The following is a 16,877-nucleotide window of genomic DNA, read 5'->3' as shown; positions in this document are numbered from 1 at the left end:
AACTGGGTGAAAAAGTCTACCAGGGTTTCCAGAGTTTTAATGTTATGACATTATTATTACGATGTTATAACATGGGTTTACCATGAAATACATACGTTGAGAGTTCAATTCACACTGCCATAGAAACATGCACATGATTGCAGAAGTACTAATCACCCAGTATGAGTAAAAGGCTGGATAGATGTTTTATGCATAACCAACATCATTTACAACTAATTTATGTAAGGAAAACCACTGAATATTTTCTTTTTTCAACTGTAAACTTAGGGTTAGGGTTAGAAGTATTTTATTTTATGGCAGCATATTGATTTAGATACATTAAAATGAAATAAAAAGGGTATTTTCTAACCTTTGGTGACTCAGAAGAACTAACAAATACTGAAACACTTGTCCTAAATCAAACAGAAATGTTTTCTTTTTAGGTGTTTTTTTGTTTTGTTTTGGGTTCATTCTCTTTTTATAAAATCATTTTTAAGGATTGGAACATGTCCTTTGATTTAAATTCATATCTTATATTTAATCAAATCAGTATTAATAACAAGGATGACGAGGGAAACATTGTCTATAACCTCGTGCTTTTCTGTGAAACAGGCTGCAGTCAACGAAACTGTTTCTGGGGAAAAAAAACTTAAAAGAGTTGCAGTTTCGTAATGGTTGTTATGACTGTCGGTGCTGGTAAGGTGAGTCTAATCCCCCCCCCTCCACACTTGTGCTTTTAAAGCAGAGAGACAGGAAACGACACACATTCTGACACTGCAGGTCAAGAATAATCTATGAAGACATTTCAATGACATCTCATGGAAGCTGTGAAGCGGTGGCGCCGCTGCATGGATGCACTGTTGTGGTCCTCTTCATTACTACGTTCAGCAAAGGTACAGTGATGTGAAATTCTTCCTTTTTAAAACAATTCTTCATTTGAGAAGAAGACCGACCAAAATAAATCCAGGGAGAGGATAGCAGATGGGTGCTCCAGAGACGGTTCTGCTTCAAAAAGATGCAGTAATTGGCAGATATGATCAGAAGCCAAGCGCTCTTTGATGAGGGCAGCTTGGTGTCCCCTCGTCTAGATTAGACTTTTGACTACAGTTTGATACCACAGTTTGGGACTGATGGGCCCAAAGCTGGAGCATTCCAACGGGCCATTACCTTTTTTTTTTTCAAAAGAAGAGAATTAAGTACAGTTTTAAAGAATCCAAGATTCCTGAACCAGCCAGGTCCCACAAAGCCACAAGAAGCTGTCTAGTGATGTTGCTTTTAGCATTGAGTCCAAAGCATCTTTCATTTCAAATAATGTAATATGGGCCTTAATGGAGATTCAAAGAAGAATAGACAGGAAGAAAGCACCATCTTAATCAGCTGTCTGCTGGAATGGATTTATGGGGAAGATGCTGCCTGGAGCTATCTTGGTTTTTTCCCCACCTTGGTTAGAAGTAGGCTATGAAGTAAACGGCTTCAAATTCTCTTTATTTGTTTTAGCAGAAGTAGGCATTAAATTACGTGGCACTTGGTTGGAAAACTCTTGTAACTTGTAAAAACATTGTAAAAGTTTTACAGACGTGAGAGCTGTGCTCCTGCACCACCACGCTCAGTGACCACAAGAAGACCTCAAACTGACTTTATGATCACTCAGCTCACTCTTACTGACGTAACACCCCTCTTTTTTTCTTAATCTTGTTCATTGACTTTTTCCCCCCAGAACAACCAAAACCACAAAATAGTTGCACTTTAATGTTTGTACCTGTGGTGTTTCCTTATCAAACCAAATGAATCAGTGAAAGGCAATAACAACTGTGCAAACCCTGTAAAAACGGAACCTTTACATAACTGTCAGAAATGACATTTTTCGCCATTCAAGTCCTACAGCCACACAGAAATGCACAGCATGCAGATGTGTGCAGGGAAACCTGCTGACAGTGTTTTTGAGAACCATGGTAAGAGGGTGTTCCTGGAACAGACGACAGGGCTTCATGGACCGAGCAAGTTAAACTTGTTTTGGCTAATATGAGCTGGAAATTTATGGAGATAATGGAAGACTTACATACTTAATATATGTATTATAGATGTGGTAAAGTTTAAATGTAGCTACATGTCGTCTCGTGCATGTTGTCGCTGTTTAATGTAATTGGAAATCAGGTTGTCATCGTGGTGCTGAAATAATGATTGATTGAGATTATTGTTGATTGATGAATATTATTGGGTGTTCACTTTAATTCTATGTGATTTCCTATAATAAAACCTTGCAATTCCAGGAAACATATTGCTTTGTGCCTTCCTCACCGTGCGGGCTTTTGCCTCTACAATGGACACACACTCCTTCAGGAGCATGATCTCGGGCCTGCCGACCTAGAGGTGTCAGGATGATGAGCCTTTGTTGTTCAGAAGGAGGGGAAAACCTGGAAGGAGCAGATAGCCCTTCTAGGAGGCTGGGGAAATTGATGGTAGAGCCCCTTACTCATAGTCACCAACACCATTTGTTACTGTTGCTGCAGTGGTGGTAAAAAAGCAAGAACGAGCAATAAGATCTAACCCTCGACAGTGTGGTGGCAAAACAGGTGGCGCCGCAGTGTAAACGCCATGAGATGTGAGCGTGATGCCACAAATGCAGTGCATACGTCTGCAAGGCACATGCAGCAACCACAATGCATTGCCAGAATGTCCATGAGCACTCAGTGACTGAATGATGAAGAAGATTTGGGCCCTATTTTTCTGGCCAGTCACAAATTTGATGTGAGTGCACCAAAGATCGTGTAATGGTTACGCCGGCGAAGACTTGAGCAGCACAAAATAAGGCCTTTATGTTGTCTGAACTAAATAAATCACATCCGATTTGACAAAAACACTATATCCTCGTGCCACTGTTTTGAAGAACTACGCACTATATAGAAATCAAACATTTGGTAACAATATATTTATGAATTTTCTGAAATGGATCTGACATTTTTAAATAGCAAGATTTTTTTTAAGCTGAAATAAACAGTATGGAAGACAGAAGCTACAGAAAATGATTGTGAAAGTGAAATTTCACACTGTAAAAATTGAATTAGCCACAAGGTGTTGGTTATCTTATCAGCATGGTGTGGTTTCCATTAACACACAACGGCGTGTGAAAACACAGGCGGCGTGTAGATGATGTTTCTTTAAGCGCTACCAAGGACACGTTACCTTTTTTGCCTCTTTAACATACAAGTGGTTTTCAGCCAAAATGAAAATTGCTCTGACGTGAATCGTAAAGGTCAAACCAGCTGCTCTAGTTTCCTGCTGAAGCTGTAAAAAGAAAATACCCCAGATCCGTGTAACACATCTCGCTAAGGCCTTTTTTCATTTCGTTTCAGGGTCGACATGTGAGCCTCCATTGAGTCCTCTGTGCTTCAGAAATATAACAAACCATATGATTTACTGCGAATGGAACGCGAATACAACTGAAAGCAATGTGACGTACAAGGTCGTCTTTGAGTGAGTGGGTCTACGTACACATGGTCGGGTCTGTGGCTGTTCAGACAGCGATGCTATTTGATCCTTTACACGTAAGCATACTTGCCAAATCCTACAATCAATGAGTCACATCTACCACAAGAATTGGACTTTGCTTTGCTGCAGTTTCACCCCCGAGAGCTCCTTCTCCCCTGGCTTCGCTGCTCACTATTGCTATTTCTTTATTCACTTATTTATCTTTTTGAGTTGTTATTATTATCTCTCTTTTGTCTTGGACACAGTTTGTTTGCTGCATACTTTGTAATGTAACTGACAGCTTCTGGATATCAGCTCTATAGTATCTGAGCTTTAACCTCCGCAGTCTTCTGGTTGTCAATCTGTAAAAGGAAATTTTATTGATGTCCCCCCTTGATCGAATAAATGAATAACTTAATAAATAAGTCACTGTCCAAACCGTTACAGACCTGCCAGTATTTATTGGAAATATGACTTTATGGTAACGTCCTCAGACGTGCACATGCATCGGGAAAACCTCAGCCAATGTGATTTTGTCCTCTGTCTCACTCCTTTTCTTCTCATCTTCAAGCATTGGAAAAGGCTACCTGAAAGAATCTTGTGAAGTTGGGGCCTCCTGTGTCACGTTGAATGAAGACGAAGTGATCTTAAATAGGCCTGTGGACGTCTGGGTGGAGGCTCGTGTTGGAAACTCCAGCTGCCAGTCAAACAAGAAATCTGTTACACTCCACCACACAGGTGCTGACGCACATTTCCACCATTTTTCCATAAGTAAAAAAATGCAGACAACTGTATGCATAAAACAAATATTCTTTTTGGCTTCGCTCTACAGTAAAATATGATGTACCGAGAAATGTTAGCATGTCCTGGTTAAAAGGCGACCTGATCTTGGGCTGGACAGCTGCACAGGATCATCCAGCTTTAGCCGAAGTCCGCTTCCGAGTACATGAACGCCTCGCGGAAACATGGGAAACAGTGAGGCATTTTTTGTCCCCAAATTCAAATCAACCAGGGGAAAAGTCACACATTTATTTTGATTAACCGTTTTGTTTTCTGTTGCAGAGAATGGCCAACACCAGCCTCATAAATTCAACATGTGAGCAGTCTCATGTTGTGTGTGTGGAAAGAAAGAAAATTCAGCCTTGGCGCACATCCTGAGAGGAGCTATCCTCATCTGATTTTTTTGATCTGCACAGACCAGATGACAGTTGAGAATCTCCTGAAGCACACAGCCTACCAGATCCAAATCAGACATCGATCCATTCGGGTCCTGAACCCGCTGTGGAGCGACTGGTCTCCGGTTGTGACTGTTCCCGCAGGTGAGCTCACAATTTTGGAGTTTGGAACATGGTCAGCCGTGTGAATACTATCCTGTTACTCACTACTTCTTCACTCATTACTATCTGACATCTACAAAATGAAACAGGAAGTAAAACCTCCCACTTATAGAAAGAGAATTATCCATTCTTCACGCCATAAACCAGCCTAACTAGTAAATATCAAACAAAGAGGTGCAGCATAAATAGTATAGGGACTATAAAACAGAGACCTTTGTCTGTGTCTATTGCAGAGCTGCATCAGCAACCCGTGGTCTCCATAGAAACAAAGGTTGTCAATGGCTCCCGAAAGTTGAGGCTGACATGGATGGTAAGTCGGTGACGGGAAAACGAGTTGCTGCTTGACACCAACACACAGAGCGGTCGCAAAATGTTAAGTAAGCGAGCGAGCGGCAGCTCCAAAATCCACCATTTCTCTCAGCTACGGTGGCACTTGATGATGACATGTTTGTCGTGTTCTGATTCCCAGCCCATGTTTCAGGCAGCATCAGTCACAGGAGTGACCTACAGCATCACAGACACTCAATCCTCCCATAGATGCCCCTGCAAGCAGGTGCACCATCGCACCCAAGGGACCCACTTCACCACTTATGTGTCCTACTCTGCCGTCAACATCTCTGTAATTGCCAAAAACGCAGTGGGGGTTTCTCCCACGGCAGTGGCATCGGTAGGGCAGATAGAAAAAGTGGATTTAAAAAGTGAGTGCACGTGCGTGCATGCGTGCTCGTCGGGGATTGTGTGCATTAATCCTGCAGGATGCACATTTGGCCATTTTCAGCTGTTGCTGCTGTTCTTTTTAACCAGCCTGTGACAGTACTCAACTGGGTAAGAAACTGGAAAAGAGACACTGCCTGGAGCTGTACGAGTTTCAGGATGGAGACTGGAGGCCGGCTGAAGTTATCACTTCAACAAAGAGAAATAAAAATGAAAGTAAGCAGTGCAGTTTGTACCCAGTCATCGACACATTTGGGTTATCAAATTAACAAATGTTTTGCTCTCTCTGTTGTAGCGATGAAGGATTACATTTACTACCTTTACTTTGAACATAGATGTCCCGGCAGGAAGCCTCGGACAGATAATGTGTGTTTTTTATCACAAAGAGGGAGGTGAGTCAATATTCACTCATCGCTGTGTTGATGTGGAGGTGGATTTATTCAAAATCAACGTCAAAACAAAGCTGTCCTTTGTGGAGACGTTCCCCTTTAGCAGGAGGCTAACAGCAAGCGCAGGCTAACAGCAAGGAAAGACTAATGGATGGTCCTGTGATGGACCTCAAATCTAACAAATATGTTTTGTACTTTTAAAAACCTTGCTTTAACTGAATGAGAGCGATGCTCGTGTTAATATAAAAGCATCTTTTTTGGATTGATAACTCCTGTCATCATGTAGATGCGAAGGCCACGGACGGAGGGTTACTCCGTTGTTGTTCCACTTTTTTTCAGTTCCGCTCTCAGAACCTCTGGACTTCAGGGTTTTTGACGAACTCTCCAACTCTGTCAGCCTGTCTTGGAAAACGATTCCCATCGAGAGCCTTCGTGGTTTCCTCTCTCACTACAGGCTCTGCAGTATTAAAATCAACTCGGAGGAAAAAGACGAAGGTGCAATGTCTCATTTTCATCGCAGTTATTTTGCAAAATGATCTAATTTGTGTATCAGAAGGGAAGAAACCAAATTTGCATCTTTCTTTAGTTCCTTGACCGGATTTACAATTTATGGGTGTGTTGACATTTTAATGCTCGTTTTCTCAGTGTGCTACAACGTGTCCGCATCTGTAACGGAACACCGCTTTGAGAACTTGACACCTGGGTCAAAATACAACATCAGCCTGGCGGCAGCAACGGGGGCCGGGGAGGGTCCTCGGGTTTTTCGCATCGTCAACACTCTGCCGGAGAGCCACGTGACCGGTAATGACCTCGATGACCTCAATGCCCTGATCTGTGACTGGAACAACTTTATAACCCCACCACAAATGTCCCCCCATCTAGTGCTGCTGTGGGTCCTGAGTGGGCTGTTTGTGATGTTTCTGATCTCAACAATGTGCACCTGCATGCTGAGGCAGTAAGTGACCCATTTATCAAGCTACGCTGCGCACGCTGGACCTGCACATCTCACACGTCTCCTCTGATCTTAAATTCAGAATCAAGCAAAAAATCTTTCCTCCTGTGCCGAAGCCCGTCATTCTGGATTTCACTCATTATCAGGCACAGAACCAGGTGAGAACCAATCTTTTTTGCCTGTTTGTTTGTTTTCTAAAACTGGATGAGGGAAATTTACCCTGGAATTTACCTGTATTCTTCTTATTCAGTGGTCACCATGTTGTAGAACAGCACAAAATCACATTTGTGTTCTCAAATGTCACTTTTTCCGGTGTGTTGCGTTGCAGAAAACGCTGGAAAGGCCAGAGGAGGTGGACGAGCTGATACTGTATCAAATGCAGCCGGAGGGCAAGTCAACCACAGAGAATGCAGAAGAGAGGCTGTTCAGAGGCCACTGGTATGAGGACAAGGACGAGGACACGGACGATGACAACGCCGGTTTGAGGACGTCAGAAGACTATGGAGATGAGCACTTGGATTGTACAGCTCAGACAAGGAAGGGCTCCAGAGATGCAAGGACTGATCTGGACCACGAGATCGAAAGGCTGATATACAAGAATGGCCTCGTGTTTGATGGGAAGGCAGATTTACAGTGAAACAAATTTGGCTAGTTGGGGTTCTTCTCACCTTTTTGAGGTTGAGTGTGTGTGTGTGAGTGCCCAAAACACCCTTAGTAAGGAAACGTATGAAAATCCTCACAAACATAGAAATACAAGGAAGAGAGAGTGTGAGTGTGTGTGTCTGTGTGTGTGTGTGGTGGGGGGGGGGGGGGCACTGTTTCAGAACGTGTGACAGGAAGTGGTTGCAAAAAACATGATCTTTTTTTAAAAAAAATGGTGGCTTGTACATGGGAAATCGCTGATGGCTCAGTATGTGAGACATTCTAAGAAACGTCATCTAAAGTATAACGTGCGGTTTTTCTGACACACATTGTGTCATTTCAGTGAATCCTGAAATACTATAAATAATAAATTAAAATTAAAATATGATAAAGTTAATACTTGATGGACAGAAGTGTCTTCAACACAAATAGTTTTAAGTGGTCTTATCACGAAAATCTCTATGTTTAAATATTACAATACGGAAAAGTTGCGGATCGACTTCACTCTTCAGGCGCTTTTGGCTACAGTGACACCAAGTGGTCAAAAAAGGCATTAATGTCAAAATGCATCAGAACAATTTTGACAAAAAGTTACGCTCAACGGGTAATATCATAGCTATTACTTCAGCTCAGGAGAAATAAGAAATGAAGGCTAACAGAAGCTACTTTTATGCTCCATTAACTGATTTTATTCTACACCTATCTACTACTTTATATTAGGGGTCCGAACACAAGCAGAGTAACACTAGTAATTTATTTCAGTCCCGTATGTGACAACCAATGATAGTGGAGAGGGGGCGCTCTCACATTAGTCAGCCCGGAGGTTGACAGTGGATCCCGCCGCCCAGGAGGGGGCACTATACTGCAGTCGCTCCACCCACCATCCATGATGGTTCTCTCTCTCTCTCTGTCTGACACACACACACACACACACACACCACACCACACACACACACACACACACACACACACACACACAGTAGCCCTTCTAGGAGGCTGGGGAAATTGATGGTAGAGCCCCTTACTCATTCACCAACACCATTTGTTACTGTTGCTGCAGTGGTGGTAAAAAAAGCAAGAATAAGCAATAAGATCTAAACCCTCGACAGTGTGGTGGCAAAACAGGTGGCGCCGCAGTGTAAACGCCATGAGATGTGAGCGTGATGCCACAAATGCAGTGCATACGTCTGCAAGGCACATGCAGCAACCACAATGCATTGCCAGAATGTCCATGAGCACTCAGTGACTGACTGATGAAGAAGATTTGGGCCCTATTTTTCTGGCCAGTCACAAATTTGATGTGAGTGCACCAAAGATCGTGTAATGGTTACGCCGGCGAAGACTTGAGCAGCACAAAATAAGGCCTTTATGTTGTCTGAACTAAATAAATCACATCCGATTTGACAAAAACACTATATCCTCGTGTCACTGTTTTGAAGAACTACGCACTATATAGAAATCAAACATTTGGTAACAATATATTTATGAATTTTCTGAAATGGATCTGACATTTTTAAATAGCAAGATTTTTTTTTAAGCTGAAATAAACAGTATGGAAGACAGAAGCTACAGAAAATGATTGTGAAAGTGAAATTTCACACTGTAAAAATTGAATTAGCCACAAGGTGTTGGTTATCTTATCAGCATGGTGTGGTTTCCATTAACACACAACGGCGTGTGAAAACACAGGCGGCGTGTAGATGATGTTTCTTTAAGCGCTACGAAGGACACGTTACCTTTTTTGCCTCTTTAACATACAAGTGGTTTTCAGCCAAAATGAAAATTGCTCTGACGTGAATCGTAAAGGTCAAACCAGCTGCTCTAGTTTCCTGCTGAAGCTGTAAAAAGAAAATACCCCAGATCCGTGTAACACATCTCGCTAAGGCCTTTTTTCATTTCGTTTCAGGGTCGACATGTGAGCCTCCATTGAGTCCTCTGTGCTTCAGAAATATAACAAACCATATGATTTACTGCGAATGGAACGCGAATACAACTGAAAGCAATGTGACGTACAAGGTCGTCTTTGAGTGAGTGGGTCTACGTACACACGGTCGCTGTGGCTGTTCAGACAGCGATGCTATTTGATCCTTTACACGTAAGCATACTTGCCAAATCCTACAATCAATGAGTCACATCTACCACAAGAATTGGACTTTGCTTTGCTGCAGTTTCACCCCCGAGAGCTCCTTCTCCCCTGGCTTCGCTGCTCACTATTGCTATTTCTTTATTCACCTATTTATCTTTTTGAGTTGTTATTATTATCTCTCTTTTGTCTTGGACACAGTTTGTTTTGCTGCATACTTTGTAATGTAACTGACAGCTTCTGGATATCAGTATCTGAGCTTTAACCTCCACAGTCTTCTGGTTGTCAATCTGTAAAAGGAAATTTTATTGATGTCCCCCCTTGATCGAATAAATGAATAACTTAATAAATAAGTCACTGTCCAAACCGTTACAGACCTGCCAGTATTTATTGGAAATATGACTTTATGGTAACGATCGGTGTCCTCAGACGTGCACATGCATCGGGAAAACCTCAGCCAATGTGATTTTGTCCTCTGTCTCTCACTCCTTTTCTTCTCATCTTCAAGCATTGGAAAAGGCTACCTGAAAGAATCTTGTGAAGTTGGGGCCTCCTGTGTCACGTTGAATGAAGACGAAGTGATCTTAAATAGGCCTGTGGACGTCTGGGTGGAGGCTCGTGTTGGAAACTCCAGCTGCCAGTCAAACAAGAAATCTGTTACACTCCACCACACAGGTGCTGACGCACATTTCCACCATTTTTCCATAAGTAAAAAAATGCAGACAACTGTATGCATAAAACAAATATTCTTTTTGGCTTCGCTCTACAGTAAAATATGATGTACCGAGAAATGTTAGCATGTCCTGGTTAAAAGGCGACCTGACCTTGGGCTGGACAGCTGTACAGGATCATCCGGCTTTAGCCGAAGTCCGCTTCCGAGTACATGAACGCCTCGCGGAAACATGGGAAACAGTGAGGCATTTTTTGTCCCCAAATTCAAATCAACCAAGGGAAAAGTCACACATTTATTTTGATTAACCGTTTTGTTTTCTGTTGCAGAGAATGGCCAACACCAGCCTCATAAATTCAACATGTGAGCAGTCTCATGTTGTGTGTGTGGAAAGAAAGAAAATTCAGCCTTGGCGCACATCCTGAGAGGAGCTATCCTCATCTGATTTTTTTGATCTGCACAGACCAGATGACAGTTGAGAATCTCCTGAAGCACACAGCCTACCAGATCCAAATCAGACATCGATCCATTCGGGTCCTGAACCCGCTGTGGAGCGACTGGTCTCCGGTTGTGACTGTTCCCGCAGGTGAGCTCACAATTTTGGAGTTTGGAACATGGTCAGCCGTGTGAATACTATCCTGTTACTCACTACTTCTTCAGTCATTACTATCTGACATCTACAAAATGAAACAGGAAGTAAAACCTCCCACTTATAGAAAGAGAATTATCCATTCTTCCCGCCATAAACCAGCCTAACTAGTAAATATCAAACAAAGAGGTGCAGCATAAATAGTATAGGGACTATAAAACAGAGACCTTTGTCTGTGTCTATTGCAGAGCTGCATCAGCAACCCGTGGTCTCCATAGAAACAAAGGTTGTCAATGGCTCCCGAAAGTTGAGGCTGACATGGATGGTAAGTCGGTGACGGGAAAACGAGTTGCTGCTTGACACCAACACACAGAGTGGTCGCAAAATGTTAAGTAAGCGAGCGAGCGGCAGCTCCAAAATCCACCATTTCTCTCAGCTACGGTGGCACTTGATGATGACATGTTTGTCGTGTTCTGATTCCCAGCCCATGTTTCAGGCAGCATCAGTCACAGGAGTGACCTACAGCATCACAGACACTCAATCCTCCCATAGATGCCCCTGCAAGCAGGTGCACCATCGCACCCACCCAAGGACCCCACCACTTATGTGTCACTACTCTGCCTGGTCAACATCTCTGTAATTGCCAAAAACGCAGTGGGGGTTTCTCCCACGGCAGTGGCATCGGTAGGGCAGATAGAAAAAGTGGATTTAAAAAGTGAGTGCACGTGCGTGAGTGCACGTGCGTGAGTGCGTGCTCGTCGGGGATTGTGTGCATTTATCCTGCAGGATGCACATTTGGCCATTTTCAGCTGTTGCTGCTGTTCTTTTTAACCAGCCTGTGACAGTACTCAACTGGTACTGGAAAACACAACTGGAAAAGAACTGACAATCACTGTGGAGCTGTACGAGTTTCAGGATGGAGACTGGAGGCCGGCTGAAGTTATCACTTCAACAAAGAGAAATAAAAATGAAAGTAAGCAGTGCAGTTTGTACCCAGTCATCGACACATTTGGGTTATCAAATTAACAAATGTTTTGCTCTCTCTGTTGTAGCGATGAAGGATTACATTTACTACCTTTACTTTGAACATAGATGTCCCGGCAGGAAGCCTCGGACAGATAAAATGTGTGTTTTTTATCACAAAGAGGGAGGTGAGTCAATATTCACTCATCGCTGTGTTGATGTGGAGGTGATTTTTCAAAAAAATCCGTCAAAACAAAGCTGTCCTTTGTGGAGACGTTCCCCTATAGCAGGAGGCTAACAGCAAGCGCAGGCTAACAGCAAGGAAAGACTAATGGATGGTCCTGTGATGGACCTCAAATCTAACAAATATGTTTTGTACTTTTAAAAACCTTGCTTTACTGAATGAGAACGATGCTCGTGTTAATATAAAAGCATCTTTTTTGGATTGATAACTCCTGTCATCATGTAGATGCGAAGGCCACGGACGGAGGGTTACTCCGTTGTTGTTCCACTTTTTTTCAGTTCCGCTCTCAGAACCTCTGGACTTCAGGGTTTTTGACGAACTCTCCAACTCTGTCAGCCTGTCTTGGAAAACGATTCCCATCGAGAGCCTTCGTGGTTTCTCTCTCTCACTACAGGCTCTGCAGTATTAAAATCAACTCGGAGGAAAAAGACGAAGGTGCAATGTCTCATTTTCATCGCAGTTATTTTGCAAAATGATCTAATTTGTGTATCAGAAGGGAAGAAACCAAATTTGCATCTTTCTTTAGTTCCTTGACCGGATTTACAATTTATGGGTGTGTTGACATTTTAATGCTCGTTTTCTCAGTGTGCTACAACGTGTCCGCATCTGTAACGGAACACCGCTTTGAGAACTTGACACCTGGGTCAAAATACAACATCAGCCTGGCGGCAGCAACGGGGGCCGGGGAGGGTCCTCGGGTTTTTCGCATCGTCAACACTCTGCCGGAGAGCCACGTGACCGGTAATGACCTCGATGACCTCAATGCCCTGATCTGTGACTGGAACAACTTTATAACCCCACCACAAATGTCCCCCCATCTAGTGCTGCTGTGGGTCCTGAGTGGGCTGTTTGTGATGTTTCTGATCTCAACAATGTGCACCTGCATGCTGAGGCAGTAAGTGACCCATTTATCAAGCTACGCTGCGCACGCTGGACCTGCACATCTCACACGTCTCCTCTGATCTTAAATTCAGAATCAAGCAAAAAATCTTTCCTCCTGTGCCGAAGCCCGTCATTCTGGATTTCACTCATTATCAGGCACAGAACCAGGTGAGAACCAATCTTTTTTGCCTGTTTGTTTGTTTGCTAAAACTGGATGAGGGAAATTTACCCTGGAATTTACCTGTATTCTTCTTATTCAGTGGTCACCATGTTGTAGAACAGCACAAAATCACATTTGTGTTCTCAAATGTCACTTTTTCTGGTGTGTTGCGTTGCAGAAACGCTGGAAAGGCCAGAGGAGGTGGACGAGCTGATACTGTATCAAATGCAGCCGGAGGGCAAGTCAACCACAGAGAATGCAGAAGAGAGGCTGTTCAGAGGCCACTGGTATGAGGACAAGGACGAGGACACGGACGATGACAACGCCGGTTTGAGGACGTCAGAAGACTATGGAGATGAGCACTTGGATTGTACAGCTCAGACAACGAAGGGCTCCAGAGATGCAAGGACTGATCTGGACCACGAGATCGAAAGGCTGATATACAAGAATGGTCTCGTGTTTGATGGGAAGGCAGATTTACAGTGAAACAAATTTGGCTAGTTGGGGTTCTTCTCACCTTTTTGAGGTTGAGTGTGTGTGTGTGTGCCCAAAACACCCTTAGTAAGGGTGTAGCATTGAAGTGTCTTAAACATGCAAGACCTGAGAATTCTCGAATGATCTGAGGTGGAAAAGAACATAGATTTTATATAGATTGTGTGATATATGGAATTTACCTTTCCCTCCCAAAAGACTCCAGATTAAAAATGGGAGCATTGCAGCCATTAACACTAGTGTTGAAACCACAGCGATAGCAGCAATCTGAGCAGTTCCACTTCCCGTTTCCCATTTTTCTCCCATGTCTTCAGTTTTTGAGTTGTTTCCTTGACCAGGAGGAACTGTAACATTTAAAATACATACGGTTAAAAACCCCCACAGGGCATTTGTGGACTTTAATATAGTCAGATTTGCTTACCTGTGCAGTTTGTGGCCGCCTCTCGGACGTTCACCCACACCGTGTTGCTTTTTATGACACGTTTGTTGACCAGACTGGCCCAGTAATCTCCACTATCGTTCAATCTGACACCGATGATGTGCCAAAGGACAGAGTTATTTTCTGGGTGCACCTCAAAGATGTCTCCCTTGTTGCCCTGCATGTACTTAGCAACCTTTTTCTGCTGTTTTGAATTTTGATGAACTACAAAATGACTGTTATTCTGTATGCTGACGTCAGCAGGAAAGGTAAACTTAAGGGTGATGTTGGTGCCGAGGAACCCGGTGACCTCCGTCTGACTCTGGACTGTGTGGAGACAAAAGAGGAGAAGCTTTGACAAATGTGTATGTGTATAGAGTCTTCTGAGTATGCCGAAATGTTTGATTTTAGCCAGTTTCCGGTGGGTTAATAAGCTCAATATGTGTGTGACGAGCCAGCTGACGATGGGCACGCTTGACGGACAGTTGATGTTTAACAGAATCTTTTGCTACTCAACCTCAGATAATGCTTTTCTTTTGTAACTATGAAAAATTAATAAAGAACTTTAAATCCTTATAAAATAGAAATGGACTAACCAGTTCAATAGCTGTTTAGCTTAGCTCAACCACTCCACCCAGTGAACTCACTGGAAAAATCTAACATTTTATAGCTAAAAACATGATACAAACAAGTATAAATTGAAAATAGTCTTAAGGTTCATTTAGTAACATAAAATGTTCTTCTGATATCAAAAAGGTTCCAGGTACAAATGTCCAAATCGTCCCGAAAAAGGTCTTTTGATATCCATATTTTATAATGCACGCTATAGGTGCCTTCAGTGGTGATTTTCCATTCAAAACCTGATCAATCATGCTTGTGCTCACGTGAGCATGGCCTACAACGTCCTGTCGCTTTCAGCTCTGATCAAACCTAAACCCAATTTAACGGGGGAAAAAAGGGACTTTTAGGTGAAGGTGAATTGAAAGGTTAAAGTTAGAAGCCAGCTTACCGTTGAACATCATGTGAGCGGCAACCATCACAACAATCCCGGGTTGCATTGGGATGAATGGATCACGCATGATACCCAGCAGGACTGTGGCCTGGTGCCGTGCACACTGACCCGTTAAGAGAGAAGAAACAAATGACTGATGGTCAAATCAGCCTCCGCTTTGTTTTGTTCTGTAGAAGCGTCTGTGAGAGAGAAAATGCAGACAGGAACTTGAGCGACTATCAATTTTTCTACCTCAAAAAATCAGCCTCAAAAATCGTCACACCTCCGGAAGGCATCTGATGTGCGTGCCTACCCTGAGAAGAAGCCACCGTCATATGAAGTATGAAAAGCCTCACAAACATAGAAATACAAGGAAGAGAGAGTGTGAGTGTGTGTGTGTGTGTGTGTGTTGTGTGTGTGTGGGGGGGGGGGGGGTCACTGTTTCAGAACGTGTGACAGGAAGTGGTTGCAAAAAACAATGATCTTTTTAAAAAAAATGGTGGCTTGTACATGGGAAATCGCTGATGGCTCAGTATGTGAGACATTCTAAGAAACGTCATCTAAAGTATAACGTGCGGTTTTTCTGACACACATTGTGTCATTTCAGTGAATCCTGAAATACTATAAATAATAAATTAAAATTAAAATATGATAAAGTTAATACTTGATGGACAGAAGTGTCTTCAACACAAATAGTTTTAAGTGGTCTTATCACGAAAATCTCTATGTTTAAATATTACAATACGGAAAAGTTGCGGATCGACTTCACTCTTCAGGCGCTTTTGGCTACAGTGACACCAAGTGGTCAAAAAAGGTATTAATGTCAAAATGCATCAGAACAATTTTGACAAAAAGTTACGCTCAACGGGTAATATCATAGCTATTACTTCAGCTCAGGAGAAATAAGAAATGAAGGCTAACAGAAGCTACTTTTATGCTCCATTAACTGATTTTATTCTACACCTATCTACTACTTTATATTAGGGGTCCGAACACAAGCAGAGTAACACTAGTAATTTATTTCAGTCCCGTATGTGACAACCAATGATAGTGGAGAGGGGGCGCTCTCACATTAGTCAGCCCGGAGGTTGACAGTGGATCCCGCCGCCCAGGAGGGGGCACTATACTGCAGTCGCTCCACCCACCATCCATGATGGTTTTCTCTCTCTCTCTGTCTGACACACACACACACACACCACACACACACACACACACCACACACACACACACAACACACACACACACACACACACACAGTATCCACTGGGACCTTATTAACCTTTGCGCACTTTTCCCCCCTCAATTTGAACACTTGCAATGTATAATTCTTACCATTACATGCCATTAAAATCTTTTTGTGTTCATTTTCAACAGACAGGTGACATTACTAGTCTGTCTGTCGTGACTTTAATAACACATATACAATGTTGTAAAAGTAGGTCGTTGCAACAAAAGAAAAATAATAATGTGTGTGGCGGGGGGGGAGCAACAAAACAAAACCGGACGACACTATTCTGATTAGATCTTTTTCTCACCAGTCCCACCTCGACTTATAGCTGTAAAACATATCTCACATGTACATTAATGTAGCAGCAGTGGAGGCCGCCCGGACCACCTGGACATTAAATATATCATATATTAGGACGAAACAAGTGTATAAATGTACAGGACAAAAAATGTGTTTTACTGTCTGGATATGGTAGGTTTGTGTTCTGGTTTGCCATTTAACAACAGATTTACAGTGTCTGGCATTAATCTGACTGAAATAACAGCTGTTCCCTGAATTATCTGCTCTTAATTATCAGCCTGATCTGACAATCATAATGCATCCCTAAAAGCTTGAGACTCCTGACACATGAGGATTCCTGCAAAAGAAGAACTTTCTGGGAGAGAAACAAAAAAGA

The 16,877-nt window shown here is 42.8% G+C and overlaps 3 protein-coding genes across 10 annotated transcripts; 2 read left to right on the top strand and 1 right to left on the bottom strand.

Annotated features, from left to right (window-relative positions):
• Positions 1 to 714: 714 nt before the first annotated feature.
• On the top strand, positions 715 to 7,878 carry LOC130528974 (interleukin-12 receptor subunit beta-1-like). Of its 6 annotated transcripts, XM_057038842.1 has the most exons (14): positions 754 to 872; positions 2,250 to 2,438; positions 2,537 to 2,727; positions 3,333 to 3,453; positions 4,019 to 4,185; positions 4,280 to 4,422; positions 4,510 to 4,543; positions 4,644 to 4,766; positions 5,018 to 5,094; positions 5,254 to 5,482; positions 5,589 to 5,714; positions 5,794 to 5,890; positions 6,227 to 6,382; positions 6,533 to 6,679. In XM_057038842.1, exons 4-13 carry the CDS (start codon positions 3,389 to 3,391, stop codon positions 6,261 to 6,263), a joined length of 1,098 nt encoding a protein of 365 aa, XP_056894822.1. In that variant the 5' UTR covers positions 754 to 872; positions 2,250 to 2,438; positions 2,537 to 2,727; positions 3,333 to 3,388; the 3' UTR covers positions 6,264 to 6,382; positions 6,533 to 6,679. The 6 variants fall into 6 exon arrangements, with proteins under 6 accessions (XP_056894820.1, XP_056894824.1, XP_056894822.1 ...); XM_057038841.1 differs by having other exon boundaries at positions 2,250 to 2,727; XM_057038843.1 differs by having other exon boundaries at positions 2,250 to 2,727; positions 3,333 to 3,524.
• A 167-nt stretch (positions 7,879 to 8,045) lies between these two features.
• Positions 8,046 to 13,558, top strand: LOC130529063 (uncharacterized). The gene is given in 17 exon segments (XM_057038958.1): positions 8,046 to 8,085; positions 9,388 to 9,508; positions 10,073 to 10,239; positions 10,334 to 10,476; positions 10,564 to 10,597; positions 10,698 to 10,820; positions 11,072 to 11,148; positions 11,308 to 11,431; positions 11,659 to 11,796; positions 11,876 to 11,974; positions 12,309 to 12,409; positions 12,411 to 12,465; positions 12,616 to 12,771; positions 12,853 to 12,925; positions 13,005 to 13,080; positions 13,190 to 13,193; positions 13,251 to 13,558. Coding segments are annotated over 17 exon segments (1,839 nt in total).
• Positions 13,559 to 13,657: 99 nt separating this feature from the next.
• LOC130528975 (uncharacterized) lies at positions 13,658 to 15,361 on the bottom strand. 3 transcript variants are annotated; one of them, XM_057038847.1, is made up of 4 exons: positions 15,257 to 15,361; positions 14,992 to 15,173; positions 13,986 to 14,309; positions 13,658 to 13,908 (listed from the first exon to the last, which is right to left on the bottom strand). In XM_057038847.1, the coding sequence occupies exons 2-4, from the start codon at positions 15,059 to 15,061 to the stop codon at positions 13,658 to 13,660; spliced, it is 645 nt and encodes a 214-aa protein (XP_056894827.1). In that variant the 5' UTR covers positions 15,062 to 15,173; positions 15,257 to 15,361. The 3 variants fall into 3 exon arrangements, with proteins under 3 accessions (XP_056894827.1, XP_056894828.1, XP_056894826.1); XM_057038848.1 differs by having other exon boundaries at positions 14,992 to 15,097; positions 15,226 to 15,329; XM_057038846.1 differs by lacking the exon at positions 15,257 to 15,361 and having other exon boundaries at positions 14,992 to 15,216.
• Positions 15,362 to 16,877: the final 1,516 nt, after the last annotated feature.

The sequence above is a fragment of the Takifugu flavidus genome, chromosome 7 (assembly GCF_003711565.1).
Source record: "Takifugu flavidus isolate HTHZ2018 chromosome 7, ASM371156v2, whole genome shotgun sequence".
NCBI lineage: Eukaryota > Metazoa > Chordata > Actinopteri > Tetraodontiformes > Tetraodontidae > Takifugu > Takifugu flavidus.
Note: the sequence above shows the minus strand (reverse complement) of the source record. Positions and strands in the feature narration are given on the sequence as shown.

Bases quoted from the DNA above. Each gene is read 5' to 3' on its own strand.
- LOC130528974 (XM_057038840.1), top strand. From the start codon at position 788: ATGACATCTCATGGAAGCTGTGAAGCGGTGGCGCCGCTGCATGGATGC. The intron at 3,454-4,018 runs GTGAGTGGGTCT...CTCATCTTCAAG, and splicing joins ACGTACAAGGTCGTCTTTGA to CATTGGAAAAGGCTACCTGA. The intron at 5,715-5,793 runs GTAAGCAGTGCA...TCTCTGTTGTAG, and splicing joins AAAGAGAAATAAAAATGAAA to CGATGAAGGATTACATTTAC.
- LOC130528975 (XM_057038847.1), bottom strand. From the start codon at position 15,061: ATGCGTGATCCATTCATCCCAATGCAACCCGGGATTGTTGTGATGGTT. The intron at 14,310-14,991 runs GTAAGCTGGCTT...GTCTCCACACAG, and splicing joins CGCTCACATGATGTTCAACG to TCCAGAGTCAGACGGAGGTC. The intron at 13,909-13,985 runs GTAAGCAAATCT...TAAATGTTACAG, and splicing joins GGCGGCCACAAACTGCACAG to TTCCTCCTGGTCAAGGAAAC.